Source organism: Arachis hypogaea, chromosome 13 (assembly GCF_003086295.3).
Source record: "Arachis hypogaea cultivar Tifrunner chromosome 13, arahy.Tifrunner.gnm2.J5K5, whole genome shotgun sequence".
Taxonomy (NCBI): domain Eukaryota; kingdom Viridiplantae; phylum Streptophyta; class Magnoliopsida; order Fabales; family Fabaceae; genus Arachis; species Arachis hypogaea.
The window spans coordinates 124,819,549-124,843,537 of record NC_092048.1 but is presented as its reverse complement, the minus strand read 5'-3'; the positions used below and the strand labels follow the sequence as shown (position 1 = coordinate 124,843,537).

General features: G+C 33.5%; 1 protein-coding gene across 1 annotated transcript; it reads right to left on the bottom strand.

The window, feature by feature from the left end:
• Positions 1–5,499: 5,499 nt before the first annotated feature.
• On the bottom strand, positions 5,500–7,391 carry LOC112735357 (protein FAR1-RELATED SEQUENCE 5-like). The gene is made up of 4 exons (XM_025784902.1): positions 6,670–7,391; positions 6,242–6,604; positions 5,871–6,084; positions 5,500–5,781 (listed from the first exon to the last, which is right to left on the bottom strand). The coding sequence occupies exons 1-4, from the start codon at positions 7,389–7,391 to the stop codon at positions 5,500–5,502; spliced, it is 1,581 nt and encodes a 526-aa protein (XP_025640687.1).
• Positions 7,392–23,989: the final 16,598 nt, after the last annotated feature.

The window sequence follows — 23,989 nt, the reverse complement described above, 5'->3', positions numbered from 1 at the left end:
GTAATGCATTCTTATTGTACATTTATAGCTTGAGAATATTAGAATTATCATAAAAATTCGTATTATTTTATTCTCCTGATAAATAATTTCATAATTACGTTACTCATATAATTTTGTATAACATTAATATAGTATTGTTTCAGGTATATATATTTTGCAGGCATCAAAGAATAGTGTTGAGTTGTTATATAGTGGGTTTAAATTATTTATTATTTATTGGAGAACTTTCTACATTAGAATTCTCTAATAATTTGTTGTTCATTTTCAGCTGATTTTGATATATTTTTACACATATAACAATTGTTGGTGAATTTAGGTATTACTATATTATTTATGGTCACATTTAGTATATATGTCTGATTTATTGAAAAAAGTAGATTACTAAAATCGGTTAATAACTATTTTAGAGTTAATACAATTAACACTAAATTAAGAGAAAACAAACAATGCATAACTTATTACTTTTTTATTAGTTAAATTATTATAATTCAAATTAATTTTAACAAAACAACTTAAAATTATAATTTCAATTTTATCACGTGTATAGTACGAGTAATTACACTTGTATTAAATTATAATTGAATTATCTTAATTTAATTTTAAAATAAATGTATAAATAAAAAATGCATTAGTTACTTTGAGAAATTATGAAACCCTACTATGCTCTTTCATTTCTTCATTTCTGCTTTCACATTTTTCTCTTTTCCTTCCCCTTCCATCCACTACTCAAATCTCTCAATTCCCAATCTACTTGACCATCACCGCTGTCATTTCCTCTTCTCCAGGTCTCACATCGCGACAGTCTTCTATTCTCTTCCTAATGGCGTTAACGTGTAGAAAACCGTGCTTAGAAAGTATCTAAGAGACATGGATAGCCACGTAAACGATGTTGACAACTTCATCCTCAAGGTGATTTTCTGTAGAAGAATTCCAACAGCCCCACAAGTGTGAACATGTCCACAACACCAAATATAGCATACTGGAACGAAAGCCAGAATAGACTTAATGGGGTTAGAATGGTCTTTTCTCCTTTTGTCCCTTCTTTTCACCTCAACAATTGCAGCCACTGCCGTTGAGATTACAGAGACAACAAGGCCTTCGCTAAGTCTATGTAATTGTGTGATTCCTGAGTAGTGGTTTGTGATTCCTCGTAGCATCGGTGGAGATTCGTGGAAGCAGGCCACTCTCATAACAAATGAGTAAATTAGAATTTCAATATAAGATCTTTAATTAGAATATGAGATCGTAAATTGGATTAACTTTATTATTTTGTAGGACATTTTTATAAAAAATTACTAGATTGAATTTGATTTTGAATATCAAATTTGAAATTAGAATATTGTTATTATTTATCAGGATATCTTTATAATAAAATTATATTTCTGCACCATTTTTGTAAGTTATCGCTATAAATAACAGTGTTTTACGTGATGTTTTAAACTTAAGCACTCTTTTTTTCCAGGCATCATAAACTGGAGGAGCAAAGAGGATGAGTAACGTAATCATACTTGTTTTTGTTAAATAAAAAATATGATTATCAATCTTTTGTAATCTATTTTTATTTTTTATTTTTCTTTTAGTCTAATATCAATACTGAAATTTATTTGGTTTGACTAGCAAACACTGGCAGCCTTTGTAACTTCTAAGGGAGAATTGAACATGCACTTTTTTGCTTTGGACGAGAAGGTAACATATTTTTTGGCTGTCATAGCCGAAGATGCCTTGCTTTCTTAGAAAGTTTTTAAAAACGTGTGTAGTTATCTTTTGTGATGTCGAGATTTGCTATGTTGTTACCTTATTATTTAGTAATGCGTGTCTTATTTTATGGCATCTTGAAGTTTGGAAAGGGTGTTGCCGAGGCACTGTCAACGATGATACGCGAAGCTGTTGTGGATGGGATAACAATAGTTCTGCCAAAGTTTGTGGAAACGGTTGGTTTCTCATCAAAAATTGAAAGTCACGGTGTCAAGCTTTCGAATACTGCTCCAACTGTTACACTACCGTCAGATAGTTTGAAATGCTTCCTTGACGCCAACCCCGCAATGTATTTGGGTGACGAACCAATAACGAAAAAAGGACATTGAGGTGCAAAGAAAAAAAACGTGGATTACCGGTCTCCGTCCGAAGTTAAAGTTTTATGTTTTTTTAACAAATGTCACAATTTATTTTTTATTTTTATTATTGTTATTAATTTTTATAATTATATTTTTTTATCATTATCTTTTTGTCTTAAATTTTTTAAATAAAAGAATAAAAATAAACCAAACTGTTATAATTTGTTCTTATCTAGTCCTCTGTGTTATTTGTAAGATAAGAGTACAATCGTGAATTATGATATGTGTAGAGTTGCTACTTCCCATCAACCTGCCTTGAATTAGTGCTTGTTCCAGACGATCATTGTATGGGCACACGTGAGACTCTTCTAACTATTATACCCGGCAAGCCAATAATTGGTGATGTAAGATCTATTTCAGCAGTATTTCTTTGTTATGCTTGGCAAATTATAAAATTTGGATTAGTGCAACATAACCGTGATTGTCTTTAATCCATAGGTCCTTACCTTAGTTTGTTCGATGATAACCAAAGGGCCATTTGGGTCAAGTAAAATCAAATTAGGCAACCAATAATTTTTGCCACCGACATTCTCTATAAGTTTATTAGCAATTCAAAATTTACTCTTCAATATAAATATACCTTTCTAGTTATACTATAAATATAATAAGATTCCTCACTTAGTTTAATATTCAATGTAGCAAATTGTTTTAAGTCTGAAATAGAAATGTTCAAGCACAATGAAATACATCAAGGATAACTTTATGGGAGACCTTGGCAGTTTACACGAGGTTCGTTAATTTCGGTCAACATTCAATTAATTGGAATATTAATATTTCAGGGCTATTTTTATTAAAAATTATTTTCTGAATGTTGTAGATTTTGTGCCAATTTACCTTAAAGGTCATTGGTTTCTCATAGTGGTAATTCACTTTATGAGACCGTGAGATGTATGGACTCGTTCAAGCGTTGTGCATCAATGACAGAGCGTAAGAGTGTCATTGACGATATGTTAACTTATCTTGAGAAGTTTGTATCCAACAAAAACTTCCAAAAAAACACCTTCACATAAAAACCTTCTATTTTCTAAGTATAAATTCTCTGAGCCAGTTGTCCCGCAACAACATGCCAAATCGTAAGTTTACAAAATATGAATTTTCAGAGTACAAATTAATTTTTCTGGAAGGAACCAAAATGGAAGATAAGTTAATAAAATAGTTCAATAAATTAAATACTTTGCTTTTATCTAGTAACTAAGTGGAGTCAGAGAACTTTAACCACCGGAATCACTCCACACGAAAACAAATGAAAACTGAATAAGAAAAGAAAAGAAAACAGAACTATCTATGCAATTCGACAAGTTACTGATAAATTAATAAAACTGTATACTATATGAAGGCCTAAGGTGAAAAAATTTTAGTTTCTAAGGACAGCCAACCAACAAATTCTCTTCAGCTAAATACACGTGATATATATGTGAAACAATTTAAGTATGTACGAAGACTAATCCTTCTCACATGTTTATCAAAATTTTTTTCTTCAAACATGTTTGACTAAGATTCCATGAAGCAAAAATCTTGAAGATGAAACAGAACAAAAGAAAATATAAATAATGCAGTTGTCCTTCTCAGATGTGAATAATATTCATATCAATCAAATTTTTCTATGAACAAAAGAAAATATAAATAATGCAGTTGTCCTTCTCAAATGTGAATAATGTTCATATCAATCAAATTTTTCTATGAACACTAAAAGAAGAAAATTAAAATGGATATTGAAAAAGAATACTTGAAGTTGAAGAAGGTGTTTGGTGAGTGTTAGCAATGAGGAAACGGTGGCGGTCAAAGAGCTGAAAATAGCCAGTGATGCAACCAATCTCAGCATGCATTTCATCTTTTTGAATTAAATTCAAAGAAACTGGAGCAGGCAAAGATTATTGGGATTACTCTTATTCCCACTGATGTACTGGAGTTTGTTGGGCTTCCTCTTATTCCCTCTCCTTTGAAGCTCGTTATCTTCCTCTAGATTCATGATATTATTTTCAGCTACATTCTAAGTATCTAACATTCTAGTTCCCAAACTCAATGATCCCAATACGAAATTAAAACTGATACACAATACATACATTATATGACATACAAAAGAAGGCATAAAGAGGTAGTGGCACTTTTCTCTTTTCTCAGATCATCACAAGAGACCCTTTTGAATCTTAGCATGAATAAGAATCAACAATAATCTGATATGGATTATTATGTTTTCCTTTTGCAATTAAAAGTTTTTACACAAAAACCAAAAGAGCTGAGTATATGAGCAACCAAAAATAGAGCATATTCTAACTTAGTCAGGTTAACTATTTAAATTTACTGTGAAGTATCAATCTGAAAATATCTAAAAATTTAATTATAAAAATTTTATATCAACCTCAATGCACTACTATTTGAAATCCAAAAATTTAAATAACAACTTAAACTATACTCTCATTACACTATACAAGTCCATGCGACTACATTCCATTGAACTTCGGATATTGTCCTTGTTGTACAACCTGTTCTCCACAGCACAAACAAATTTCAAAGAAAAAGAAAGGAATTCAACGACTCATAATGTGATATCAAATAGTATAAAATTTACTAATCACTAAGTTATAACAATGCAATAATTCATTTCTTATTATTTATACCTGTAATAGCCACTGATTACTTCCATATGGTGGGATGGGAACCCTATGGCTATTAATCAATTCTGAGTCACCTAGCCCAAACCCTAGTTGCACAGATGCATTTACTTCTGTATTTGGCACTGCTGATGTCACTTGAGAAGCCATAGGGTCTTTAAGAAGCTCCAATGAAGAAATGATACATGCAGTAAAAAATACTATCAAGTATAACTACAACATAGAATTTACCAGTTTATTTTAATTCATGTAACCACTAATGCAATATTGTATCTTACTGACCTTTTCTGTACCAAAGCTAGCTTGCGTCCCTTGAGAAGCCATAGGGTCTTTGGGAAGCTCTTACGACAAAAGAAGGCATAAAGTCAAACTTGATATTAAGTATAACTACAACATGGAATTTACCAGTTTATTTTAATTCAAGTAAAGCATAATGCAATTTTGAATTTGACTGACCTCTTTTGCACCAAAGCTAGCCTGCGTGCCACTACCAGTCTTATCACCCAAATTGTCATCCTCATTCCTCACAAGACAATTCTTCTTTACATGACCGGCATTGTTGCATTTAGTGCACCTCCATTTTTCTCTCTCTTTTTTTCCTTTGGTGCACCTTTTGTCTTGACAACTGAAGGGTCACCAACAAAGTTCGGCATGGGAGAATCTCTTGTTCCTCTTTTCAAGCACGACTTTTGCTCTAGTGTTTTGGTCAAACGAGAGACTTCATTCATAGTGTCATGGAAATAAGGACCATCTTGAGCTCCTAAGAATACCATCTATGTAGCTGCCACTAACAATGCGCCATAGCGCATTAAAAATTCTCTTTCTCTATCTTGCACAGTGCTTCCAACTGAACTTTCATCTAGATACTTTTTGGCATCCTTGGACCATCTTCTCAAAAGAAGACTTTCTGAAAACTTCTGTAAACCTACCCTTTTCATGGCACAAAACATGTGGCTACAAGGAATGCCTTCACTACTCCACCTACTACATTCACACTCCATATTCTCGGTGTTGCGCTCATAAAGTACGGTGTATATATGTTGCCCTCTGTCACACTTTTAACACAACAGTAGTTGATATGTTTTCCTCATTTATAACATCTAATGCAACCACTCCTTCAATCTCTATTTTTACTTTGCCAAACATCTCCCGTGTGTAAAAATTTGCAACACAAAGCTCCAATGCAGCTAAGCGAGTTGTTAACACAGCCGTACACCGTCTTAAATTGAGAAACTAGTTTGTTGTGTCTATAATCCCTAAGAGCATATTCAAGATTCTGGACCAGCTCTAAAAGACTTTGGCGAATGCTAATAAACCTTTTGATGAAGTTGTTTATCCCTTCACACCTTGATGTTGTTCTAAATCCAGCACAGAATTTATCTCGCAAGTAGGCACTTGCCCATCTTTTCCTCTTTTGATATTCATTTAGTACCCATTCATTTTCCTCCAACCCATATTTTTTTTATCATATTCTCCCAATATTCTTCAAATTCATCCGGATGCCATGGAGCATACAAACATCTTCTGAAGTCGTCGGAAAAACCTTTGCTTTTTATGTTTGCCGTTACATTTTTCTGAATGTGCCAACCACATAATCGGTGAGTTGCATTTGGGAAAATTTCTTGAATTACTGCCTTCATTGCCTCATCACCGTCTGTGACCACAACACTAGGAGACTTGTTCAGCATGACATCTAGAAAGTTTTGCAACAACCACATATATGTTTTCGTTTGTTCGTTCTCTATCAAGGCAAAGCCAAATATGCATGTTTGACGGTGATGGTTACAACCCGAGAAGATTACCAATGGTCTTCTGTACTTATTCTTCTGATAGGTTGTATCAAATGCAAGCACATCTCCAAAGCACTGATAATCCACCCTACAAATGTCATCTACCCAAAATAGATTCGCCAGCCGACTTTCATCAGTAGCACTGTACCTTACCATGGCCATGGGGTCAACATCAGCTTTCCAAGTAGATAGCTAATTGTTGCATTAGGATCCCCACCAATGAGCTTTGCACGATGAGTTCTTTCAATGTGGTTATCCAGATCCTTCTTTGTGAACCCAACATTAGCATAACCCCCGACTTGGCCTACCATTAGTCCCATTATTTTAGAGGTTGGTGGACCATTATCGTGCATGATGTTCACCTGAGCTTTTTGAGCCTCAGTCATCCCGCGGTGGTTTGGAATTAGGTGTACCAAACATTGGGGGACAAGATCGTGGTTGTGCTTCTCAACTAATTTTTTAACTCTCCAAGCTAAAGTTTTGGTGTCAAAGTACACCGCAAGCATGGCTTCATAACCCGTACGAGTCAGCGCTTTATGCTCCCTTTTCCTTTTCGAATTACAGATGTATTTCTCAGCTCTCTTTCCTTCCTTGTTGCAAAAAAATGGCCTTCTGTGTTGTGTTCCATCTTTTCCACGCGCTGTATCACCCTTACGAACTCCGAACCCAACACACCTTGCATAACGCACATACAAGTTATAAGCCGCATCCGATGTTTCAAATGTCTGGTTTATAATATTATCGGCCGTCACAACAACACACTTGCTACTGCTGCCACCACAATCACAAGTGCAGTTTACATTCTCTTCCATACCAGTCATCAAGCAATCTTCAACATTGTCTTGTGAATTGAGTGGTTTCGAATCAACATCCATTGCACCCAAACTCGTTTTCTTTCTAATTCTATATATGTAAAAAAGTGGAAATTTTACCCCCTAAACAAGAACAGGTAGAAGTAGTAGATAGCTTCATAAGACATCTTAACCTAAATTAAAAAAATGGACTAAAATGGAAGTTAACAAGAGCTCTGTATGCAACTCAAACTTTAAATCAAAAATTGATAAATTAAAACCAAGTTATGAAGAGAAAACGCAACATACAAAGAGGAATTATAACCCAAGGGGCCTAGAAGTAATAAATTCAAGGTTCAATCACTAACAAATTCAATTCAGTAATGATTTTCAGCAACAAAAATATTTAACTATCAAGATTATTTGAGTAGAATAGCAACAAACTCAAATTTCAGTGAATGTTATCAATACCAAATTCATCTCAATGATTTTTCAGCAATAGATCAAGCTATCAAGATTCAAGAGTAGGCATTAGAATGATAACATTTTAGCAAGCATTAACTTGTGGCTCAATATATAGAGTGTATTGCTGTTTCCCTTTCATCAGTAGAATTATACAAAGCGTAAAGGGAAGAAATGTTTATGTGTATATTTTTTCTCTTGCTTCCGAGCATTCTCAAATAACAAAGCAGCATAGTAATAGTAGTGTGTATTTACAACAATTACATTTGCAATTAGACATGACATAGAAAGAAATAGAACCACAAATTCTTTATATCTTTGATTTCTTATTGGTTACCTAACCCTATATGAATATGATGAACCAACCAGGTAAAATTTATTGAATATCTATGAGTGATGCTTCTCCAATCAGAACTTTTTTTCCACTTAATGTACTTAATTTTTTAGTTCTTATACATACAGTTATGTAACTACGAAGCTGAGGATGAACATCTTTATAGTCTACTTTTTTAGGATAAAGAATGATCTAATTCTTTGATAGAGCCCCACAAGTTAGGAATAAAGAGCAACACAAACTAGGGTGGTTAGAAATTGAATCATTCTTTAATTTTTAGGTGTGCAAATATGTGCCTATTAGATGGAGACTTGGTGCTAGTCTCTCTCTCTCTCTCTCGTTCTTTCTTACTTTAGTTAGAGGGGGAGATTGGAAACTACCTTACACCTCCACATTAATCATATTTTTTACTGTATTCAACATGATACTCTCTCTCATTTTGTTAATATATAGTGTTATATGATGATATTTGTTGCAGAGAAACATTTTTATATAGATAAAATGGCAAAAGAAAGGGACAACACTTGAATAAAAAAAATTAATTGGCTAAATCACATAAAATCACTTCTAAAAGATCATCTATCAAGTACAACGAGATCCACAATTCCAATTTAACATTGATTGATCCCTTCTTGAATTCTAATAATCAACTCACTATCCACATAACATTCGGAATGATCATGTTTGAATAAACTGTATAAACTTCCATATTATTTACTTCATAAATTACTTTCTTAAGAAGAAAAATAGTATAATTATTAATAAAATAGTAAAAACCCCAATTTTGGATTCAATCATTCATACAGTTCATCTTTTTATGAATACCCATGTGCCTATATTGGTGATCTTCGCTCAATGTGATTATTTTTGGCAAAAAAATCAAACACAGCAACCAAACACAAAAGAGACAAACAGGAAAATTTGTTGGAACTCACCAAATTGGGACTAGGTTGTGCAAAGGAAGCCGAGGAATCGCTGAAGGCAAGGAGGAAGTCGGGGACCTGCTGCTTCTGTCTCCAGCATTGACGGGCGCAACTACAGCGCGAGACTGATTGCGAGGCGGTGACAACACACGAAGCAGCGACGACGTCCAGTTTCGGGAGCTACTGCTACTGCCGCCAATGACGACGAAGGCAGGGAAGACACGCAAGATCAGAGACCGCAGGAGACCGATGACGAGCTTGTCGGAGACAGTGAGGGAGACCGATGCCGATAAAGGGAGAAAACTTGGGTTCGCGTCAATGAAGCATGAGAGATGAGAGAGCTTCTGTGGAAGTGATGTTAAGAAAGGAGAAGGGACTGTGAAATGACGTAGTGTTGTAGATTTAGGAAAAAAAGATCCAGACCGGATTATTTAAACCAGCCGGGTCAAACCGAATTTAAAGCATTTAGTTTAGAAACTGATTTTATAACCGGTTTTTAATAAACAACGAATCATAAAGTGACACGTCAGTAACTTTAAAAAAAGTTGTTTTGGCCATCTTTATGTAAGTCTCCCCCTTCATTTATACCGTCATATTTTTTGGCCTTCTTTTTTTTGTCAGCAAATCAAGACATTCAATAACACTGAATTTATTCAAACATTATAAATATAGGCTTGTCTCTTGTCTCCAAAATCCTCCCATTGAAAGCTTTAGAAATATTATTCAACATATCGTTCTTAGTAAGGAAAGTGAAGTGGCTCTAGTACCCGAACTTTGGATCTAGCCAACTTTTCATAGTATTGTTGGTTGATGTGCATCAGCTGAGTCATCCTCCTCTTTCATTCTTCTATAAATATTACTTTAGCTATTGATAAATGCCTCAAGCATAGTTTATGCTCAAGCACCATAGTTTATGCTCAAGCACCATTGTTGGATCTCACCACCATATGCTTTCTTGTAATTGATATACAAATGCCTCAAGCATAGTTTATGCTCTAAAGCTGACATTATCTTTTGAAAAACTTACATCAAACCCTATAATAAATAATATAAACCAAAAACATAAAAAAAACATAAATATAATGAAATACTAAAAATTAAATAAATTATATTAATAAATTTATTATGAAGTCTTAACTTAATTAATACCCAAGTATTTTGCCAAGTCTTGGCATAAATACATAATGATAACTTAATTAAAAATAAATAATACCTTAATATGTTTAATATAAATACATAGCAAGTTAATAAATAATTAAATATCAAGTGCTAATTTTTTGTTGGTCGAACATGAATACCCACTTTCTTCTATTGACATGTCCAATATCATCCAATAGCAGGTTAATAAACCAACCTCAACTGTCTCTTGTCTCAACCTCTACAGCAGCAACAACAATTAAAAAATAATTATCGTCCGGATATCTTCCAACAGCCACCAAAAGTTGTTGACCATGATCACCCTTCAAGTGGCAGCCATCTACCCCTATGATAGGCCTGCAACCAGTCAAGAATCCTTGCTTAACAAAATTGAGACATGTGTACATCTTTATAAACCTTGATTGGTGTGTAATTGAAGGTCTGTCAACCAAAATCTGAGTAGTTGACTTTGGATTCGTCCTCATAATCTCTGCACAGTAATCTCTCAGCTTGCCATATTACAGAATAGTCCTGCCATGTATTTCTTCCCTCGCTTTTCTCCTTGCCCAATAAGCCTTTGTGACTGAAATATTAGCCATGTATTTGTCCTAAATGGTTTGAATTACTATTGCAATCTTCATCTCCTCCCCCTACTAATATTGGTAACAATCTTCTGAGACACCCAACTACTTGATGCAAGCATATCACTGTAATTTCGTCCACAAGTGTGCTTTCCATTAAGGGTCTTCAGCCGAAAGCAATTGGAACTACCAACTTTGGATGCAAATGCCATCCACCTACACTTCCCTTTCTTCCCTCTGCAACTCACTCTACATCTAACCTTATCATTCTTGATATACCTAATATCCCTTCCATTCAACAAAGCATGCTTTCTAATAGCATCCTTAAACTGACCGAGTGACTTGAACTCAATCCCACCTTAAACTCATAGTCCTGCTCATCTCAATCTCATTATATTTAGGGTATCTTCTCTTCTTAATCATATCATCCGAATCTCCCTCATATCTATCAATATTTTCAGTTTCATAACCTTCAGAAATTTCTCCAACTTCAACATCCTTACTAATAGCGGCATCATGAACAGCAACATCAATACTAGCAGCTTGAGCATTGTCATGTTTATTTAGCGGGCCATCGAACCCCCCAAAAGCATTTGAAGCTCCACCATCATTTCCATCTTCAACATCAAAACCAAAATGATCATCGTGATCTCCATCATTAGCACTATCATCAAATCTATCCTCCTCACTAGATGACTCTGATTCACTTTCAATTTCTACTTCTATTAAATCACTGCCACTATACTTAGCTTCAGTTGACACATAATCCTTATCATTCAAACATATCTCAATACCATTACCTTCCCTGCAACCATCAACAACATGCACCGAGCAATACTTAACAGTTTGTGACACTAATAACTAGTGACGGATCTAAAAAATTTTGTCAGTGGGGGCAATGCATATATAATATGATAATAATTTTTATAATTATATTTTGTTATAGTAAAATATAATTAGTTTTCAAATTGTCTAACAAATAAATTTAAACACTAAAATAATAAGTTAAATAGGTTTTATATTTTTTCAATTGTCAATCCAATCAAATATTTTTCTTTTTATATATGTTATTGAACAATTATTTAAACATTCATCTCCCATATGATTACGAAATCGACTTTTTATAATATTTATAGTCGAAGAGGTTTCTTCAACTAATGTTATTGTTACTGGCAAACCTAAAACTAATTTAAAAAAAATACCAATAAAAAATAATATTTTTTCGGGTCTATGTAATTTTTTTATTTTAGAAACTAAGCCATTTAATTTCAGACAACATTTTTTTTTGTTTTATTTTCAATTTTTTTTAGTCTTTCATTGATTAGATTTTAAAATTCAGCTACAAATTTTGATATAGGCAATTTATAAAAAAATTTCTTTGATAATATTTATTTACATAAACATACCAAAAATTTAAAATTATTTTTAAATATTCAAATAATTTAGATATTAATTTTTTATTAATGTTAAGCGAACTAAGTATATTTTTCATGGATAAATTTTTAATCTTTTATAATAAAAAAATGTTTAATGGAGTCAAATTTTGGCTCTTCATTATATTTATTTAATTTTTTTAATTTGTTAAGCACTAAATTAACAAATAAAAAATCATTTTATTTTAACATTGTTGTAGTGTATCAACTTTTAATGATAATAAATTTATTTATTAAAATTGAATTGATGTGTTTTATATTGGTGTTTTTATATATTTATTATTGATTAATGTTTATATTTCGTGTCTTTTTTTTTTCCATTTTTATACATTGAGAAGTGTGTGAACCAACAAAAAAAATTTAATGGGGTCAAATTTATTTCTTGAGTGGGGGCAAATATATTTTTTTATGTATTCTACATAAAGTTTTATAAAAATTCAATGGGGGCACTTGCCCCCACATGGTTGAAGGTAGATTCGTCCCTGCTAATAACCTACCAATTCTCATGGCATCTTCATTACTCATTAACTCTCTAAGACCCAGGTTCAATTGACACCTTGGTTCATAGTACCATATCTTAGCATACCCTTTGTACCCTAACTTCTTTAGCTCACTAACTATTTCTTGCAAACTCCATTTATCGAGCTCAAAATGCAGGTCTTCCAACACCGTTCCCCCTAAATATTCTAGTCCATGCCCTATATCATGAAACTTGCCACCATGATATATGTTTATGGTAAAATCTGAATCCCCATCACTACATTAAAAAAAAAAGAGAAACAGAATCCTAATAAAGCAACATCATCACAACAACAACAATAAACAATAAACAAAATTCATAATAATCAAAACTAATTCATATGTCAATTCACCAATTAACAAAACCCATGTACGTATATATTCATATTGTAAACCTTAAACTATTCTATCACAAAAATTCAGAAATCAATTCAAGAAATAGGTATTCAACCAATGCTATATTTGAAAAAAATTTAAAATGTCACCTGTTTTGACAGATCGAGTACAGGCAGATCGAGGAGAGGCGCAACGCGGCGAGGCGAGGTGAGGCGCGGCGAAGCATGGCGAGGGGCGGCGAGGGCTTCGACGAGTGAACGGCGCAGAAGACTGTAGAACAGAACAACGCAAAACAGACCAGTACAGACAGAAGGAGGCGACAGATGGACGATCACCAAGCGTTCGTCACGGACGACGATGGAGATAGATGAAGACGACAGACCGATGGAGGAGAAATGCAATAGACACGATCTCCAGAGAGCAAGAGAGCAAGTTAGGGCTGGCTAGCGTTTTTTTCTTTAGGACAAAATGCCAAGGATTCTTTTGGTATTTCGAAAAAATAATGTATGTTTAACTAGCTATTCTAACCCAATCATAAGAATATTCAATTTTTAAACAGAATATTCTATTATCTTAAACGTTATTCTCACGGCAGGGACTTAATTGAAAAAAAAATTAACATATAGGGACCCAATTAAAAAAAAATATAGGGGCCTAATTAAAAATTCGGTAAAATTATAGAGACCTGCAGAATAATTAAACCTTAATTTATTCAAATAAAACAACATCGTTTTAACGTTAAATAATTTGTCAAGGCCTATTTGTCTAAAAAAAAAAATCTAATTATCTTCCTAACTTGACACTTGTCAAACTTTTTTATATCTCATGAATAAATATTTTTTCTCTTAATTATTAATTTTTTATTCCTATTTTTATTCATTTATTTAGTTTTATATCTTTTTTATTTCCTCAAATTTTCTCTATATATTTTCAAAACTTACAAGTATAAAATAGCGAATTATTATCTTCTAAGCCCAAAAAATTGAAAATTTTTTCACGTGCCATAATCATCCTAAATGAACCACAATTATTTGACACATAATATATTGATGTTATTAAAACATTAAAATAGAAATAAATTTTTTTATTTTTACATAATTTTACTTCTAGGTTAATCACTTAGTTGGTGCACTAGATTTATGATTTTACCTTATTATTCAATTTTCGTTTATTTGATTTTGTTGATTATATATATATATATATATATATATATATATATATATATATATATATATATATATTATTTTATTTGATCACCAAAACAGATACATTATTCAGGAAAATTTTGATGAATTGACAGTGTAAAATTTTTTACACAATCATATAATTATATTTGTTCTTTTGGATGATTATTTACGCGATCAATATAAAAAGTAATTATTTTTACTAATATGATATTATGTAATTGTATACTTGTATAAAACTATTTACACTAGCATTACATCAAAATTAAATTCTTATTATTATATATGACACATATGTTAAATAACTTGTTTATTAGTTTCTACTCTGTTAGTTAAATTATTTAGATCATAAAACTAATAATACATCACAGGATTATCATTACTAATTTATTAACTGTATTTCAACTTTACTATTTATATATTTAAAAATTTTATTGAAAATTATTTATTTAATTTTATAATAAATAATATTTTTAAATTTGAATAATTTATTAATTTATTTATACTTATTATACCATAAATATTAATATAATAAAAAATAATTTGAAAAATATTATATCAAAATTTGTAAGACAAATAGGTCTCTGACAAAGAGGCTTCTGACCAATTTGGCGATAAAACGACTTCGTTTTGTCTGAATGAATAGGAATAAATAAATTCTTAGCTGATTTGGATTTTAGGATAAACTGGTCTCTATTATTTTTTAGCCATCCACGTTGGCACTTAATGCCCATCTCACCAGCTTAACGTGTCAAATCAGCAATTTCCGTTAGGATTTAACGGCAAAACTCACAGAAGGGTTGTGTTGTTTCACGGAAATGAGAGATAAGGGTCGAAGTGACTCTTTTTTTTTTTTGTCAAAGATTGCATTGTCTTACGTAAAAAATAAAAAGGACCAAATTGAAAATTTGCTCAATTTTTTTTGTCATGTAGTTCACTCAATGCTAAAGTCAATTAACTATAGATAATTGGGCCAATTTAGTTGGAGCCCAGTTAGATAGGCCATAACCACATGAAAGCATAGTGAAACCCAACCCATAATAGCATAATAACGTTATAACTAACTCGTACTCCTACTACAGTCCACAATGCCACTTGTTTGGGCATTTTTATGAGTAAGATCCCGCAACTATTGACTGCGTCCCTACTTTATTTTTTTGGGACTGGACCATTATTTATCCTTGTTATTATCATAAAAAATATAGAGGTTTCTCTTTTTCTACTTAAAAAGTTTTCGGTTTGAATTCCTCTTATTATAATCGATGAAAAAAATATTTTAGCCGTTGCTATAATGTGTAATAAATGTATAAGGAGTGTGTGGATGTATTGTATGATAACTAAAATTAAGAATTGTCAAATTTATAGGACAAAAAAAAACCACTCTAAAAAAAAGACAAACAAAAAAAATTTACATATTCATAAATTTAATTTAGGTTCAAAAAGATTTAGTCTCTATAAACTATTTTTTTTTAGTTTAAGAAAATTCAAGAATTGTTTCCATTTAGGTTTTGCATTTAGTTTGTTCTATTAAGTAAAAATATGATTGGTTGAATGTCTTGTTATATTAATACTTAATGCAACAAACTAATATTGAAACTCAAAATAGAATTTTTTTTTAAATTTCAATGAATTAAAAATAAAAAATCATAAAAACCAAAAATAAAAAAAAATTGAATATTTTATAAAAATTCAAAACATATTTAAGCTTAAATTAAAAATAAATAAAGTTCTTCAGTTTTATTTGAAACAAGCTCATTTACTTATAGAATATTATAGATAAACATGTCTAATAAAGGATTAAAAAAATGCCTATTTTATTTTTTGGTCATAAATATCAAAGATCCTAACTTGAAGTAAATCATTAGCCCAATCGCCCTTATCCAGTCTCCGGACATCCACTAGTGCAAAATTTTTCTTTTTTATACGGAAAAGCAAAAAAGGAGGCACTCGCAACAAACAAAAACAAAATAAAAAGGTGAAAATAATCGGAAATTATTTTATATATAAAAAAATGATATTCTTTTTTAAATATTGGTGTTTGGAGTGTTTTATAGAATTATGGAACCGTCAGAAACGTTGGCCAATACGTAGGTTCCGTGTTGCTCAACACGCAGCTTCCGTGCTGACGTGTCGACCATGCAAGAGACAAGAGGTAAGAGGCAATCATACATACAAGAGGCAACCATATATACTCATCTCAACCTTGCTCCATGCAAGAGGCAACCATACATACTTAGCTCAGCAAGTGAAGGTGTCTTCATTCAAGCAGCATGCAGGCCACGTGTCTCCATCCAAGCAGCACGCAGGCTGCGAGTTAACCACGCTACACCACGTGTCGGCCATCCAGGCAGCACACAAGTTGCGTGTTAGTGTTGCTTCGCCATTTGTCAAGCATGCAGTAACACGCAGGCTGCGTGTTGCCCCGTGTCTGCATGCAAGAGACAGGCCCCTTCGGAAACAAGCGTCATTTATAGTGGGAGGTTGGGGGTTGGTAGCGCCCGTGTATAAGAGTGATGGGGTTGGGGTTGATTGCTCATTATATTGTTGAGAGGTGGTGAGGTTGGAGGTTCGTTGCCTTTTATTGTTGAGGCTGGGATTTTTTTAGGGTTTTGAATTAGTTTTAAGGTTGAGAGTGAGATTAAAATAATTAAAATGGTACGTAATTATACGTCTCTTAAAAATCATGTAGTCAATTATTTGGAACATCTTAATTATGTAAGTTTGTTATTTTTGTTTAATTTATTAGTATTTACTTAGTTAACATTAATTTAGTAGTTTGTTATTATTTATTTGGATATTATTATTCTAAATGTAATGTTAAATATTAATATAAATTGTAACTAATGTTAATTTTTTTAAATTAATATATATTTTTATTATTTATTAGAATATGGTATTTTATATTTTTAATAATTATTAAAATTAATGAAGATTATTCTTTTTATTCTTTATTAGAATATGATATTTTTGTTAATTTTTAAATTGATAAATAAGACATATATTTTTTAAAATTTTCTGGTATAATATTGTGGTTATTGTTATATTATAAAAATTTTGATGATTAAATTAAAAAATAATAAAAATATTTATACATAAAAATTTGAATTTTTTGTGATTTTTTTGGTTTCAAAATCAGTATTAGAATTATAAACATATATTTTGCTAGCCAATAATATATAATTATATGTTATAGTGAAACTAACAAAGAATATAGATGTGAATAATAAGAAATTCGAATTTGTGTAATTGTTATTTATTTTATTTTCTGTTAAAAGAAGTTATCAATTTATTCGTTTTGCTATTTATTAAATTAATTCCTTTTGTGGTTGAACTTTACCAGGCTAATAGGAATTTTTTGCCCCGTAAGCTTGACCAACCAGAGACGTGGCATTCCGAGATTGAGCAAGCCTTACGGACCACAGGATTCTACCAGCTCTCGAGAGTTAGAATGATCAGAAGACATTCCGCAATGTTAGTTGTTCTTGTGGAAAGGTGGCGCCCAGAGACACATACGTTTGTAATGCTAGTGGGTGAGGTTATAGTAGTGGATGTGTTACACATATTCGGCCTACCGATCGATGGAGAGGTTGTGACTGGTTGGACCTAGCAGTCACGACTTCTTGGTCACACAGAGCCTCGCGATATTTGGCAACGAAGTGAGCAGTTCCTCCAAGAGCTACATAAATCTTTCATGGGTTCGCCATATTAAAGACACACAACCTTTGGACGGAGTCTATTATGCGCTATGTTAGGTGTCACATCTTCTGTCTGCTGGGTACCACGCTCTTCGTGGATAAGTCGACGGTATATGCCCATGCAAAGTATCTACCAGAACTTTGATCAGATTGCAATTACAGTTGGGGTCAGCTTGTCTCGCGCACCTTTATAGGTCATTGTGTCGTGCATCACGGTACAATTGTAAGGAGATGGATGACCCACTTGATTTGTTGTTTGCTTGGGCGTGGGAGCGTATGCGGTGGCTGGCACCGATTCTCCGACACCAGCTTGCGCCGGCTGAGATACCGGTGGCATGCAGGTAACAGTCATTATTTTATTGAAATTTAACATGTATGTTATTTATGGTTTACTGGCAAGATGTAATTCAAACTATGTGGATAATGTTCTGTGTTGCAGATGGAGTCATCATCCACAGCGCCGAAAATGGTGAGATATGACTCAGCGTCTATTAGGCACGCAATCGACTTTATGGAAGAGGTGAGTATGGGTTTTGAGATTTTCTGTTATAATTTATAGTATTATTAATAATCTAATGTCCCTCGAATTATTTTGCAGTTTGTCTAGAGGTCGTATGTCGGCATCATCATTCCTGCGGACCTACACGCACACATTGATGTCTGTGACACGGTAGGGCCATTAGTGTCATTTGAGTGTGTCAAATGGCTTCCTGCGGACTGAATGGTTTGCCAATACGGATATGCATAGTCCCCCCCTCTAGCAATACAAGCCATACCGGTTGACACGCATTGCTATACTCTTCGTGGAATACAGCACCATGACTGGCGCAGGATTCAAGACGAATGGATACAACAATGGGATAACCGCCACAACAGTCGTTTACGAGATCGAGGTCTACAACCAATTATCAACTTCACCTTGTCTGCCGATTCCCGGAGTTAGTACGTTGGATCATACGGGATGTACCTGAAGCTGTCGGAATTCATTCATCAGCACCCACCACAGTATCCACCGCAACATCCACTTCAGTAGCCACTGCAGCATCCGCTGTCCTTGAATACCCAATGTTGACCACAAGCTTTTGCAAGTACGGAACCTTGAGTTCCCTCAAGAAGTTGCTGCCAATGTGCCGAATACAAAATATCTACCATGCTCTCGGAGGTTTCCAATCACCTCTGCTACGATTTACTATGGCTCGAATTGACTCACAACGATCGGAGATTATCTCATTCCATCTTTTCTTACAACATGTGTTCGTAAATTATTGAGAAAAAAGTGCCACGTATTAGTAGTCTCACCCTCTACAATGACAAAAGCAATCGATATATATAATGTTTTGATTCCCATCTTGCGCAACTGCAACCAAAAGGCAACCTTTATATTTTCTGTATAGGTGGGTCCCGTCAACCTGAACCAGCGCTTGCAATATTTGAAAGCTCTTATGCATGGATTGAAGCTCCAAAATACCCAATGAAGTATCCTAACACCGTCCCCCTCTTGACTCATGTTATACAGGGGTCGTGTTTCTTTGGACTTTTGAATCAGGCATCTTTTGAACCATCGCCAAGAACCACAATGGCAAAGCTTGGTAAGATTCTTCCCATCCACCGAAAACCTTGGCTATCGACTTCTGCTTTGCCAGCCAAGCTTTCCGGTAACTAATAGTGTAGTTAAATCTTGCTTGGACCTCCGCAATTATAGATTTGATCTTTATGGATGGGTCGAATTCAACCAATGGCTTCATAGCTTCAGCAATTGTGTCCGAGTCTAACTTGAAGTGATCCTGTGAGATCGTTCCCATGGAACACGTGTGCCTCCCGTTGTATCTCCGAATCTCTCAACAGGATTTCTTCTGTAGCAAGTTGGCTCAGATAAGCCAATCGCACCCACGTCCGTAAGTCTTATACTTTGCATAGAATGTCTGTGGCTCGGATTCATAAACAATTTAATCGACGCCTCTGGAGATAGTGTAACTCTGAATTACCGCAATGACTGATTTTCTTGAACCGTATTCCATTCCGATCCTAAACTCCCCATCCTCAGGATTAGCAACACCTAAAAGAAAACAAATTTGTCATTCATTGATCCGCTAAAACAAAATTAAGTAAACATACTACCCACTGCTCACGTACCTATGTTTGCATATTCGGAAAACTCCGGTGCATGCATGGAGTCAAAATCCAAGCTACGCATAAAGGGTGGAACGTCCATCGATTGACTAACTGCGGCTGGAACCAATAAAGTTTCCGCCACTACCTCACCTCCTCCATCGCTATCATCGTCCTCATCACCGGCTTCGTACGCAGCTTCGAACTCCTCATCGGTATCATCATTCATTCCCAAGTACGCCTCAACTCTGTCATCTTGCACATCTGGGTCATGTTGAACCTCATCTGCAACAATACGCTCAAACTCAACGTACAACTCAATCCTCGGGTGTTGCACCTGAGTTTGCTGGTGAATATGAAACATCTACTGAATACTTGTTTTTTCGACTATTGGCATAATCTCAAACTGTATCAGGCGGCTAAATACGACAACTGGACTCCTGTATAGAATGTTGGTCACCCTCTTTACAATATCAGCCTCTATGCTTTGACAGAGCCCGTACTTTAATTCTACAAACGTTATAGTGTACGGAATGACAAACGGAAACATATTCTCACACGCAAAGCTCACACCCTCATACATATTTCGTACGACCTCACCGTTGTGGTAAACCACTATATTTGCAGTGCCCTCCATCGTACCGACCCTGGAGGAAAACACTTCTCTCAAAATGAAGCAAAATGGTTACAAACTTTGCTTTTTATAGGCAGAATACTCACCTCGCAGGCTACGTGTTGCTAAACCATCCCACCAACGTCTGCCACATGTGCAACACGCAACCTGCTTATTGCCTGCCACATAGGAATCACGCATCATGCGTGCTGACGGATGAGTGCCACGTGTCAACATAGAGCTTGTATGTTGCTTCAGATTTGGACACGTGTCCAACACGTGGGCTGCGTGTTATGCCTACACGTCTGCAACGTCCACCTACCTGTATATACACCAAAAACTTCAATTTTCACACGTGGGCTGCGTGCTGAGTCAACACGTTATCTGCGTGTTGTGCCTGCACGTCTGCAACGTCCACCTACCTATATATACACCAAAAACTTCAATTTCTAAAAAAAATACACATCTTTACTCCATATTTAAATTCTTTAACCGAAAATAACGTCTCAACATAAAAATAAGAGTAATTACCCAATTCAGTCCCCAAGGATTTTAAAAGCGGACATTTTAGTCCCCAAGAAAAATTAATACACAGATTAATCCCCATCGTTTTCTTCTATTAGACATATCAGTCCCTAGTCTATTTTCCGGCGTGACTCATCAACGGAAATTGCTGACTTGGCACGTTAACTCGCACACGTGGCCGTTAAGTGTCCACGTGTGCAAAGAGGACAAAACAGTCCCTGGGCTTGTTAATTAAAAACGCAGTCGTATCAAAAATACTCCTCCTTCCTCGTTCTTCATCTTTGAAGGTCTCATGAAACCCTAGTTCTTCATCTGCAGGAATCGACATATCTAGGTTCAGTTTCGATGATGCCAAGTAGAGGAAGTTCGTCTTTTTCGAATTGCCATGGAGGGAGACACGGTTTCTCTAGTGGTAGTAGTCTCGTACACAGTTTCTCCAGTCACCCAAATTCTCCTCTGACACTGAACCAGTTGACACCTCTGTGTTTGACCTCCTATGCATATGGGTTTCTGAAGCAGGGACTTCAACTCTTCGATTTAATGGCATTGAGGTCATTCTGATGAGCGTTGGTAATAGTAATAGCCTAGAAGAATCCTGCCATGAAGTTAGCACAAGAATGATGCCGTTAGATTATTCAAAGGTGACATTTTGATGAGTTTCCCATAATGCAAAATGCTAATAATACTTTTATTATTTTAAACATATGCATTATTTAAATTTTTAACTAATCTTCCTAAATAGTTTTTGTTTAGAAAACTTTCAACTTTGTTGAATAGAAAGTGCTGGCTATAAAATGATGAATATATATTCATCTCATATGAAAAAGAAGTCATACTTCAGCATTATAGGCACTGTCATGTATATTGTGATTGCTCTGCTGGTGTTTCGAGCTTCCACCTCTAGCTTCCACCTCCACTGTCTAATGTACCACCCATTTGTGAGATTGAAGATGCTGATTTGAGACAGAAACTAATAGAGTTACAAAGTAGAATTGATATGTTAGAGGTTTATCAAAATGTAATATCAAAGATTGACTCGAAGAGTAGAGGTTTCAATGTAGTGTTTGTTTTCATGGTTGTAGCATTGTTAGCTCTGGCCATGGCAATGGTTATTGTTGCTTTGTAAGAGATTTAGATTGGAGATATATTATATGTAAGTTTGCTTTTAGTTCAATATTTAAATGCTATTTTGGTGAAGTTGCAAGAACATTTGTAATGATTTTTTGGATTGAATGGTAGTAAGTTAAAGCAAGTTTTTTCAATATATATGTTTGTTAAGAAATTCTTCATTACATTATTAAGCAAAGCGTAAGCACCTAATGACTTCTCAACGTTATTTATATGTGAAGTTGACACAAATTATAAAGATAGTTACTAATAAATGGAATAACATAATAGACCATTACTTCCAATACTAAGTAAATCACTGTAGAGTATATATTTTAAAAAATAGCATTCAAAACTTCAAAAAAGCTATTCATGTCATAGTAGCAAACTAACAATATATTAGGTAGCGTTTATTTTCGGGGGCAGGACACGAAGACATGGACAACACTTGTTTAAAAAGTGTTTGGAAGTAGAGACATGGACAGTGGACATATTGTCTCTGAGACAGTTTTTTATACTTTTGTGTCCACTCTTTCACGAAGGACAATGATGGACACGAAATTTGGAAGAGTGGACACGGACAATTTTATAAATTTTGTTTTCTTTTTTTTCCACTATTACCCCTTCTTATTTTTCCTATTGCGTTGTTCAGAGATACTTTTTTCTTCCTGTTCTTCCTCTATCTCTTTCTTTCCCAGGTACTCTCTCCTTTCTGTAGAATTTTTTATTAGGGGTAGATAATTCTTTTTTTTTATCGTTTTACTTCAATACCATTTTAACCTTATATTATATTATTTGATTTGTAATAAAAATAATAACAAAAATAATTAATCTTAAAACTTTTAAAAGATAAATATTAGCAAAAGTAAAATTGATCTTTTAAAATGCTAAAAAAAATTTATAAATTGTAATTGATTTTATATAATTTAAAAAAAAATCAATTTTTTATAAAGAAAAATCAGTTTTTAGATTAAAAAAATTAGTTTTTTTTAAATAAAAATAGATTTTTATATACAAAAACTAATTACTTTTTCATGTAAAAATGGATTTTTTTAAAATTAATTTTTTATTTAAAATTAATTTGACTTATTAACTTAAACAAATTTTTTTATTAATCAAACTCAAATTTATTTTTTTTGTTAATCTTAACCATATGTATTCCTACATATTAATAATAAATTTTAAAATAAAATAATTATATTTATAAATTTTATTTTAATATAAATACTAATATATTTTTTTATTAAAATTTTTTGCCTCTTCAAATATTTTTTTCAAGTTCCGTCTGTACTCCTACGTACTCTCATTTTTTATTAAATTAATTTGTATTGATGTAGAAAATTTGGAATCACAAAACTATTTTAGTCATTTCATATAATATTTTAGTCTTGTCTATGTGTATCCAAACATAATACTAGACATTACATTAGTGTCTTGTCCATCGTATCCAAACATAATACACAAAAGATAATTTTTAGTGTCTCCATCCTATTGTCTCCGTTTCAGTGTCATGTTCTGTCCTGTCTTTAAAAACAAACGCAACCTTAGAAAGTGTTAAAATATGGACTCTTCATGCATACAACAACGTGAAAATATAATCTATCTACTTAATATACTAAAACTGGGTTTTTCCCAAACTAATAAAGGTGAGGTGTCGATCCCTCGTGACTCCATTTTCCCTCCAAAATGAATACACTTTTCTCTATTCTAAATTATTTTATACA